The 11,527-nt window shown below is 38.0% G+C and overlaps 1 protein-coding gene across 1 annotated transcript in view; it reads right to left on the reverse strand.

Annotated features, from left to right (window-relative positions):
• Positions 1 to 11,527, reverse strand: part of UTP20 (UTP20, small subunit processome component) — an 85,508-nt gene that overhangs the window by 67,642 nt on the left and 6,339 nt on the right. The window contains exons 6-12 of the mRNA XM_006084088.3: positions 10,588 to 10,669; positions 9,697 to 9,834; positions 9,097 to 9,252; positions 7,575 to 7,721; positions 7,354 to 7,488; positions 6,125 to 6,202; positions 4,248 to 4,426 (exon numbers count right to left, since the gene is read on the reverse strand). Coding sequence (XP_006084150.1) covers positions 4,248 to 4,426; positions 6,125 to 6,202; positions 7,354 to 7,488; positions 7,575 to 7,721; positions 9,097 to 9,252; positions 9,697 to 9,834; positions 10,588 to 10,669 — 915 coding nt within the window. The remainder of the gene's footprint in view (positions 1 to 4,247; positions 4,427 to 6,124; positions 6,203 to 7,353; positions 7,489 to 7,574; positions 7,722 to 9,096; positions 9,253 to 9,696; positions 9,835 to 10,587; positions 10,670 to 11,527) is intronic.

Raw genomic sequence — 11,527 nt, forward strand, 5'->3', positions numbered from 1 at the left:
TCAAAGACTTCCTGTAAGTGAGAAAAATGAGTGTTGCATGTATGTAAAGAAAAAACATAGTATATATAGGGTTTGGTACTATCCAAGATTTCAGGCATCCACTGGGGACTTGGAACAATGTATCCTTTGCACATAAGGGGGGGGCCACTATACTTCACAAATGTAGAACATGTAGAACGACGCTGCAAAGTTCTTGTAGCGAATCTGACCAATGTCACTAAAATGATTATGATTTAGAAGTAATTTTCTCTGCTGCTTTAATCTGATAAATGGTCACTCAATGATGTTTTCTGATATGACATTCAGTTTTAAGTATCTACTATTTTGGCATTCTTGCTAGCCTCTTTTATTTTTGCGAATGAACTATACCTTAGTCCTCTTTAAGACAAAAATCGAATCAAAAGAAAAAGCATAAAAACATGTAAAATGATATTTTTATAATTTATCCACCATGTCCAGTTTGCTTAGCTTGTTTTTCAACAGAAGTAGAATATCAGGCTTTTATTCCTTATCATTAAAATTAACCAAAAAGTTGCATTCCCTTTTGTGTCATACTTATCAGGATACTGAATATTTGGAAATTCTGATAATTTCATTGGCAATTTCTAAAAATCACTACCTCTTGATATATAGTCTGTCAAGTACTAACCATGACTGAACAAACTGCAAAAACCTTACAAGTAGCTTTTAAAAAGTGCATCTTTAGTTGCCACGTCATTCCCTTGTTTTGTCACACCTGCCAATGGGCTCCTCCAATACAATCCACACCCCTTACCTCACTCTGTGAAGTCCTAAGTGATTTGACCTTCGCCTATTTCTCACTACCTCGTTCCACTCTTCTAGCTCAATGCCCCCTATCCACACAGGCTTGCTTTTTGTTCCTCTCACACACTGGGCCTATTCCTGTCCCAGCCACTCTTCCCTCTGCCTGGAAAGCCTTCCTTGGCCAGGCTGGCTCCTCCCATCATTACAATGGACCCAAAAGTCCCCTCCACTCACTCTCCCTCCCAACATCCTATTTTCTTTTCTTTCTATCACTATCTAAATTTATTTTGTTTGTGTCCCTGCCTCACATACTACCCCCACCCCAAGAATGTCATCTTCTCAAAAGAAGAAACCTTTTTCTCTTTCATTGTTATGCCCCAAAACAGTGCCTGATACAATAAATATCTGTCAAATGCCAGAGTAAATTCATCTTCCAAAGAGTCTTTTCACATCTATCATCTCTTTTTATTCTCACAAGTCTGTGAGTGGGTAGATGGGTGACCGAACATTCGCATCTAGCTTATTTCTGGGGAGGTGGCAGAGGTGGTTTCCTTGGAGAAATGAACACAGAAGCTGTGCGCTTGCCTCACGTTAGTTACCATGCCTCCATTCATGTTTTTATACTTATCATGCCACATTCTAAGAAGGATTTGAGAAGGCTGAGCCGGAGTGTGAGCAGATCTGACCAGCGGCTTCAGGGCGCCCTTGGTTTCACCTCAGGGAAGCCAACAACGCAGCTGGCTCCCCCTGCCCAGAACCCACAGTTCTGGCCATCTGTAAGGAATTTGCCTATTGGGGACTGGCTTGGTGTTGCAAAATCAAGAGAAAAGTTCCAACAGAATAATCCTACAGAGGTTATTCAGTACCCATCCATTCCTTAGGAATCAGAGCTGGGCGAAGTAAAAAACCAACAGGACCCCATTGGTATGCTTTGAAAGAGAAGCTCCTTTTAAGGTCAGTATATGAGCAATGCATGAAGATGGGTTCCTTCAGGATCTCACGCTCATCAGATTCAAAACCTAACTCTGCTGTGTGACCGTGGGGACAATGACCCCACCTCAAGGGATACTGCAATGCTTCAAAGCTGATTACTCAGCACAAACTCAAGGAACGCAGCAACAGGTCTAATTAATCCAAAAGAAAATGTTTTATTCCTATGTATTCCTATGCATAATTTCTAGAAACACACCCACTCAAACTATTTGAAAAGTGATAAGAAGAATCCTTTCATTTACTTACATGAACTGTTTTCAAGTTCCAAAGAGTATGCAATGCTGTTAATAGAATTAAAAAAGTAATTCACGGCCTTTAACAATGCAAAGGTATATGATCTAAGTGCTAAGTCACCTCCTTCTTCCTCTTGCCAGACTCGTATGTAATGTAAACAAAGTTAACAGTTTGTGTATCCCTATGATGTCAATTCTCTGCAAACTGATCTATAGACTTAATGCAATTCCAAACAAAATCCCAGAAGGGTTTTTCTTTGCTATTTTTTGTAAACATAGACAAATTTCTTCTAAAAGTTCTATAGAAAGGCAAAGGAACAGAAATAGCTGAAACAACTTTGAAAAAGAATAAAGAAGAGTATTTTTTCACGGTATTAAGTCTTATTTTAGAGCTATAGTAACAAGACTGTGGTATCAGCCTAGAATAGACACATAGGACAATGGGACAGAACAGAGAACGCAGAAATAGACCCACACATTTACACTCAACTGATTTTTGACAAAGTGCAAAAGCAGTACTATGAAGAAGAAAAGCTTTTTCAACAAATGTTGTCAGAGCAATGGACAGCCGTAGGCAAAAGAAGAAACTTGACCAAAACCTCCTACCTTATATAAAAATTAACTCAAAATGGATCATGGACTTAAATGTAAAACATAAAACTATAAAACTTTTTAGAAAAATAGGAGAAAATATTTGGAAACTACAGCTAGGCAAGGAGTTCTTAGAGTTGACATCAAAAACATTTTCCATAAAAGGAAAAGTTGATAAACTGGAACTCATCAAAATTTAGAACTTTGCTCTTTGAAAAATCTTTAAGCAAAGAAAGGCAAGCTATAGATTGGGAGAAAATATTTGCAAACCACATAACTGATGAAAGGACTTGTATCTAAAAAATATGCAGCACTCTCAAAACTAGCGGTAAAAGAAACAATAGAGTTAGAAAATGGGTCAAGAAAAGGAAAAGATATTTCACTATGGAGACCATGTGGATGACAAATATTCACATGAAAAGATGTTCAACATCATCAGCCATTAGGAAACTGCAAATTAAAACTACAATGAGACATCACTATATCCTATTAACGCTGGTAAAAATAAAGAACAGTGACACCATGCAGTACTAATGAGGATGCAGAGAGGCTGGGTCACTCACTGCGTGGGGAACAGGTAGTGGCACAGCCTTTCTGGACAACCATGTGGCAGGTTCTTATAAAACCAAATATGCACATACCACATAACCCAAATTCACTTTTGGGCATTTATCTCAGAGAAACAAAAATTATGTACAGGAATGTTCACAACAGCTTTATTCATAATAGCCAAAAGCTAGACATGACCTAAACATCTTTGAACAAGTGAATGATTAAACAATACTACTCAGCAATAAGCATGTGAAATGGCGTTTGACATAAAAAGGAATGAATTACTGATACAACTTGGATGGGTTTCACAGGAAATGTGTTGAGTGAAAGTAGACAATCTCAAAAGGTAGACACCTACAATTTCATTTGTATAATATTCTTAAAATGACAAAATTACAAAAATGGAGGATAGATTAGTGGTTCCCAGCGGGTAGAGATGTAGTGGGAGAAGGGTGAGTGTGGCTATTAGAAGGTAGCACAAAAGATCAGTGTAGTGATGGAACAGCTCTGTATCTTGACCCTGGTGGTGGTTACAACTACACATGTGATAAAACTGCACAGAACTTATATCCATTTACATATGCATGTAGAGATAAGTGCATGTAAAACTGGTAACTCTGAATAAGGTGGGTGCAAGGTCAAGTCTTTGATGTCAAGTCTAAGAACTTTGCCTAGCTGTAGGTCTCAAACATTACAAAAATGGAATTGTGCATTGTACCAATGTCAATCTTCTACTTGTGATATTACAGTGAACTTATGTAAGATGTTACCATTGGGAAAAACTGGGTGAAGCGTATATGGAACCTCTCTGAAATATTTCTTGCAACTGTATGTGAATGTATTTTAAAACAGGTTAAAAAATTTTACAGTCACATCTTTCTTTCACTTACTATCCTCCTGACATTGTGTATCTTCCATGTGTTTTCCTATGCTTACATACACTTTCTGTTTTAGCTTTGCAAAATGGGTATTTCACATATATTCTTGCTTTTTCCTCATCACAACATATCATGGACATCTTTCCAGTTAATACATATAGATCTTCATTTTTTTATGGTACTGTTAATGCATTATTTTTACCAGCAATACAGGGAATAAAGACGTAGCACTTACTCCACTGTCTGTGGTGAGAAAACCAGAGGGTACCTCTCAATTGCCATCGAGCCAGCAGTGGGTGGTGCAGCTTTGTTCAGAATAAGCTTGGCCAAAATGGCCAGAGCTTCATCTTTGACTGCAGTGTCATCAATCAAGAAGCAATTCTCAATATATAAGAGAAAGCTGGGTAGAAAAAGCTAAAAATAAGAAAGAAAAATCACACTTATTAATATACAAATTTCAGAACACCTAAGGAAGAGTCTAACACTTCTACAGAGAAAAAAAAATATCATAACCAAGAATCAGGACTCATGATGGCATCAGAACTCTCCACAGGAACAATGGGAACCGGAAGACAATGGAGTGATGCCTGAAAAACTGAGGGAAAATGACAATCTAGAATTCTGTACCTAGCCTACTAGCAATATAGTGTGATGAGAGAATAAAGACATCTTCTGATGTACTAAGTCTCAAAATTTTACTTCCGTTAACCTCTAAAGGAACCTCTGAAGAATGTTCATCAAAATAAGAAAGTAAACCATAACACAAGATCTAGGAAACAAGAGAAAAGAAAGGGATGGTTCTTGTCTGACATCTGTGCAGTGGGCTGAGAAAGCAAATTGCTCCCGGAGGAATGTCTCCAGAAAAGGCTGGGAAAGTTGAGCTGCTAGATTATCTGACCATGTGTCATGTGAAAGGCATTCTACAATGCTGCTGGAAAACAGACTCACTGACCAGCTATTCAAAGAAAACAATTTCCAGTTTTTAAAGAATGCAGCAATTTCAGGAAAAATGTCAAGGTATACAAGAAAGGAATATAATTATAAAATATTCCTTTTTAAATAAGAGTCAAATATATGGTGAATATGAACTCAGCCAAAATTTGTGATATATTAAGATGAGAGGAGTAAAAGAAACGTAATTCATCTACCATAGGAGGAAGTCTATAGATGAGGGCTAAAACTAATGCATAGAGGAAAAGCAGCAAATTCAGATGATTTAAAAATATAAACACCAGAAAAAACACCTAAAGTCATTAGATGGTTTGCTCCTCCTGAGTAAGATGGGAGTGGAAAACAAGTGACTGCCTTTAGCCCTGTTTGACTTTAAATTTTAAACACCATAGAGTACTCTGATAAAGATAATATTTTTTTAAAAAAGACAAAAGGGAACAGGGAAGAAGGAAAAGATGAAGTTACTAAAACAAAATTAAAATTTAAAAAGGCAGATAAAGGCCCCTCACTGGGCAGGAAGGAACAGAGCTGGTATGTGTACACAGACTTTTTTTCTTTGAGACAAAGGATAATATATATTATTAAAGACTAAAGGGAAAATGAGAGAACAGATACAGAGATGGGTTCCCATGAAGTATTCAAGGAGTGGCAAATGTTTGATGGGAGTGAGAGGAAAGGGATAAAATAAACTTAGGATTTGATAAGAAAGATTTCGACTTCATTCCATCAGGATCTATTGTGTAGCAATGAAATCAAATTCACAACAACCCTACAATGCAAAGTGTTTGAGAAACTATTTTCTATGCTTCAAATTCACATTAAAGTCTCTGAAACTGTTTTCCCCAATTTTACCATATGGTTTTATAACTCCCAAAAGGATTATTTAAAAACAAGTTGGTTCCTGAAACTAATATAATATTGAATGTCAACTGTAATTAAAAAAATAAAAACAATTTAAATGCCTTAGTATATGGAATAAAACTTCACTGTGAGCTGAAATTAAAATATAATCGCTTAAAAAATTTATATACATATCTATGAATACAAACATCCAATACATACTCTGTTCCTTTAAAAAAAAAGGAAATAAAAATCACAGGATTTTAAATTTACTATAACAGATTAAAAACACAACAAATGGTAACATGGTATCTTCCTCACCTGCTCAAATTGCTTCATAGCAAACATGACTTCAGAAAAGTCCAAAATTAAACGTCTTTCAAATTGGCTCTCAAAAGTCTGTGAACCACAAATAAAAAAATTTTAATGTAAGTACACAGGGAGTACTTTCCCCATTCCTGGAAAAAACAAAGAAACAAAAACTTCCAAAACCTTCAAGGTCCTCCACTTGCAAGCAGAAAGTAGTGGGATGCTCAATACGAGTTAATACCATCACTCGAGGTGAAAAGAACTTGACCGCTGAGTCTGCGGTTGCGAGAGGGACACACCCAGTGGGAGACACAGGCACTGAGGCCCCTGTGGGAAAGCAGCTGGAGTAATCGGTCCCCTGCTAAGCCTTCTCCACGGGAACTTACACAGACGTGAAGGGCTTTGTGGTTCTATTGATGACACAGGGCTCTGCCAGAGCTGCTCGATTCTCTCCAGCTATGGAGAATTACAGAGGAGCCAGCAGCACGATTTAAACTTTCCGCTATACTTTCTGTGCACTATATGAAGCTAGGAAGAACCTAACTGCTCTATTTTCAATCCCACTTCCCTCCAATCCATCTTCTAAACTCACTCAAATGCAAATTTCATCAAATCATTTCCCTGCTTAGTTTTTCCAGGTCCCTCCAACACTTGCAGGATAACATCCAACCTAACTTTTCAAAGCCAAGCAGAGCCTTGCTGACATGATGTACATCACACTTCCTCATGTGTCCATGTGCCTCAATGGCATAAATTTTTTAACACAGCTGTGCTGTTTCCTCTCCTAGAGTTTTCAACCCCTCCTCTGACTGGCAGACGGTTATTAACCTTCAAGGACTATCCCAAATACAAGTCCTTTGAAAAGCCATCTCCGTCCCACAACCCCAGACAAAACTAACCATTATGTTTCTATATGACATCAATAGATTAGTTTGACAAACTGTAATGACTAACTCTCAGAGCACCATTCCCTATCGAAAATCATAGGCACCATAGTGTCCACTGTGAAATCTAGTCCATACCCAGCGCAATGTAGGCTAGATACATTTGGTGAACATTTGCTGAACAGATTTGGCTTTTATCACACTGTGTTTTCCTTATTATAGCATGCAATTCAAAGATTATTAAGATTATAAATTCCCAGAAGGCAGAGCCTTTGCCATGATTCAATTATACTCCCCAGGAGGCTTGTGTAATGATAAACATATTATTAACCACTCAATTAAGCTGAAGTAAATTACTTTTTCTATAGTTTCTTTGATGAGGGTCTCTGGCAAGGCAACATTTTCGCCTAGGATCAGAGCAGAAATGACATCCAAGAGGGTCTCCCGGCAAGATGTGGAGAGATGGGCTATTTGTAATGTTTGAGACAATACCTATAAGTAAAAGAAAAAACAATGTGTACTTAGCAATCAGCTTTTAATGATAAACCAACTCTAAGCAAATTAAGTTGAGAACTCACTTTACAAACATCAATAGGCTTGGTTATCTTTGATCCATTCCCATGTTTTACAAGTATCAGATACGTTTCTAACAACCTTTTAATCTGTTCAGAGCTTTCACCACAGTTAGTTTGGGTTACTTTTGTATGTAGATCGAGGAGTGACTCCTGCAAACAAAAAAATTTAATTTAAAAGAGAAAATATTTAACAAAGAAAATAACTATAAAATATCCAACTGATCTGTTAACCAAATAATAAAAATATTGTGTGAAGCATTCAAAGATTTCACTTACTTTTGCTCTGAGAAAAAAAAAAAGGACACACTTACTGGGAGTCACTAAAGAAAATAACATTTCTGAGTACATGGTTGTTAAGCTTCTTATAAGTATTTCCTCACAATCCACATGGCAACCATGAAGAAGAAAAAACTATTACCCTACTTACCAGATGAAAAGATGGGGGAATAGAGACTTAAATAACTTTCCCAGGTCATCCTATATAATAAAAGGCTAATATGCAAATTGTCCCCTCAACCAGGAGTTCAACTGTGAGTTTGACCAGGGGGCAGGGCCGGCTGGCCAACCTCCCGCTTCCCCTACACTTCCCCCCAGGCTTTCCCCTCCCCCACCCAGGCCGGGCTGATTGGCCTGATCGGGCCAGGCCAGCCAGACCCCACCTGGGCACAAATTCATGCATTGGGCCTCTAGTACTAACAATAAGCGACAAGGCCAAGATTCAAATACAGGCAGTCTGGATGCAAAGCTCGCTTTCTTAATCACTATGCCCTATTGCATCTCAAAGTATCAAATCAAACCAAAACAGTATAGGAGGATGAAGCAAGGAAAATTCCAATCCTATCTAATAAAGAGGGAATATGCTAATTGACCCTCACACCATCACAAATATGGCAGTGCCCACAGCCAATAGGAGGGGATATGCTAATTGACTGCCACACCCTCAAAGATGGTGGCGCGCACAGCCACAAGATGGCGGCACCCAGTCCCCTCAGCCCTGAAGGGCCGGCAGGCGCACGGCAAAGCCAGGCCCATCAGGTGGGCCCGGCCTTGCCATGCGCCTGCCTCCGGAGTCCCCCAGTCCCCTCAGCCCCCCAGCTGCCCAGGGCCGGCCCAAGGCACAGGCAAGCCTTGGCTGTAGGCCGCCCAGCCACCCAGGGCAGGCCCGAGGTGCAGGCAAGCCTCAGATGGCGGCTGCCCAGCCACCTGAAGCTCAGGTAACCAGGGCCGGCCAAGGCTTGCGCTGTCAGCAGTGGCAGCAGCAGAGGTGTGATGGGGGGTCGCCTTCCCCTGATCACGGGGTCACCTGCCGCCCCTGAGGGCTCCTGGACTGTGAGACAGGGCAGGCTGGGCTGAGGGACCACCCCCTCCAGTGCATGAATTTTCATGCACCAGGCCTTTAGTAAGTGTATAAAAGTATAAGGGCAATTATAAAAAACAGTCACCAGGAGTGGTCTGCTAAATGAGCAAGAACAACCAACTCTTAAAACTCCTTATTACATACAAGTCCTGAAAAATTAGAACTCACTTGCAAACATTCAAAAAATACACCAAAATGTTCCTTGTAGATGTAGAAAGCAGTGGATTTGGCCATGTTTTTTAGTGCTTCTCCAACTAAAATCCATGGCAGTTGAGTTTCTGTTTCAGTAACTGGTCCTAGCTTTTGCAAAATTAGCTTCACTGCCTGTGGGAATTCAAGAGTCATTAAAATAAACATGTAAACCTTCATTTTTAAATATTACACTGTGATTTCCCGCTCTGATTATATTAGTCACCTTAAAATTGAATCTAGGAATAATCAAGTATATTTGAGGGTTAACTGTCTTAAAAGGAATTTTCTAACTAGAATGGGAATTTCATCATCCAGCTGCCCCCACCCACCTACTTTTGCTCATTAATCAATTGATGTTACTAGGATTCAGGATGAAGAAGAGAGCAATGATCTTGTAAGTAAAAATACCTACTGATCCAGAGCCTACATTAGGTAAACACTGCTATCAAAGCTTTAATGCTCCCCATTTACTGCTATTTTTTCTCGCAGTCTTCTGTCCATCATTTCAGTAAATCTTTTCTGTTTTCTTTTCAACCCCTTTCACAGAGCCTGAAAGTTTTCCCCCCAGTTATTTACCTTTCCTGTACAGGAGTGAAACATACTTCTTACTCCTTTGCACATTTCAAAGAGCAACTGTCCAACTCCTTCTACCTTTTCCGGATGTTCATCAAGATCAAGAAACATTAAATTGAAAAGTGAGTTTTTATCAGAAACCTAAAACACAAAATGTAAATGGAAAACTGTATTTAAAACACAAACATCCAAATGAAGAAATTTTACTCATTATTCTACATATTTATATTTAAATATAATTAGGATAAAATTCTAGGAAAAGACACTTGTAATCATCTCAAACTATTATAATAGTATACTAACACTTATAACATCACACAAGAGTAATTCATTAGTATAAGGGATGTACCAAGAAAAACTACATAAGGGACATTCTGTCTTTTATAGAAAAATCATATATTTCATGAGTATAAGAGACATTTAATATCAATGTTTTTGTTTTATTACAAAACCCTCTAAAATTTTCTATGGAAACCAATGCAACTGACACTATGCAATCAGTTTCTTCCAGGAAATCATTATAAAAATTCCTGTTAATTTCACTATTCATGTATTTACTCGCTTGAATTAGGTGGCACTTTTAAACACACATACATACACACACACATACAGATGGAGAGTGAAAAATACCAAAAACCTAAATAACAACAAAAGAATGACCCAAATTATTTCACATTAGTGAGAAGACTAAACATATGGTGATATAAACTCAAAATACTTACGCGATGTGTGTGTGTGTGTATGTATACATAGATAGACAAATATATACACACGTATATAAACACATATACATATATAATTATTCCATAATAACTACATTATAAAAGATATCAGGCTTTTGTTCATCAGGTTCTTGAGAATTAATGAGCAATAAACATAAAATATCAGACTAACCTTTCTCATCAAAAAAGTAAAGCTTTCAGCAGCAAAATTTCTTATATGTAGTTTTTTATGAGCCAGGAGTGTACTATACATTCTATAAATGAGAGAAAAAAACATGTTTAATAATTATAATTTTAATAAAGATAAGCTAAATGTCAACTATATATCCAACTAACACTGAACTAGATATGAAAGGAATATGTAGCAGGCATAAAACAAAAAGTTTAAAATCTCCTTTGATTACCAAGACACCCACCCACATGCTGGAACAGAAGACTGAAGGTCAGAGAAATTAAGAAGCAAGGATTGGTGGTACTGGACTTATAGAGAGGACTCCATGAAAAGTTGAAACTTGTAATAAGCCCTGAACAAGAAGAATTCAGGTGAATACCAAAGTGCATATCACTAGAGATAAAAGCAAGATTAAAGACAGAGTTCACAAAAATGATCATGGTCAAGAGATAACAAGGAGGCGTCTACCAGTCGGGGCAGGCAGTTGTAGATAAAGCTACCCAGTAAACAGGTGGCTATGAACACCAAGCAGAAGAGTTTGGACTCTAGCTTACATTATGTAGGCACTTCCTCTGTTACTTTACTCAGCACAACTCTACAGCGTAGGGCAGTAATGGCGAACCTATGACACGCATGTCAGAAGTGACACGCGAACTCATTTTTTTGGTTGATTTTTCTTTGTTAAATGGCATTTAAATACATAAAATAAATATCAAAAATATAAGTCTTTGTTTTACTATGGTTGCAAATATCAAAAAATTTCTATATGTGACACGGCACCGGAGTTAAGTTAGGGTTTTTCAAAATGCTGACATGCCGAGCACAAAAGATTCGCCATCACTGGCGTAGGGAGTATTAATATCCTCGAGCACACAGCTGTTTTCACAGAGGCAATCTTGAACACTGAACATGCATACATTGCTTTTGCTCACAGAGCTAA

Source organism: Myotis lucifugus, unplaced genomic scaffold, assembly GCF_000147115.1.
Source record: "Myotis lucifugus unplaced genomic scaffold, Myoluc2.0 scaffold_10, whole genome shotgun sequence".
NCBI classification, from domain to species: domain Eukaryota; kingdom Metazoa; phylum Chordata; class Mammalia; order Chiroptera; family Vespertilionidae; genus Myotis; species Myotis lucifugus.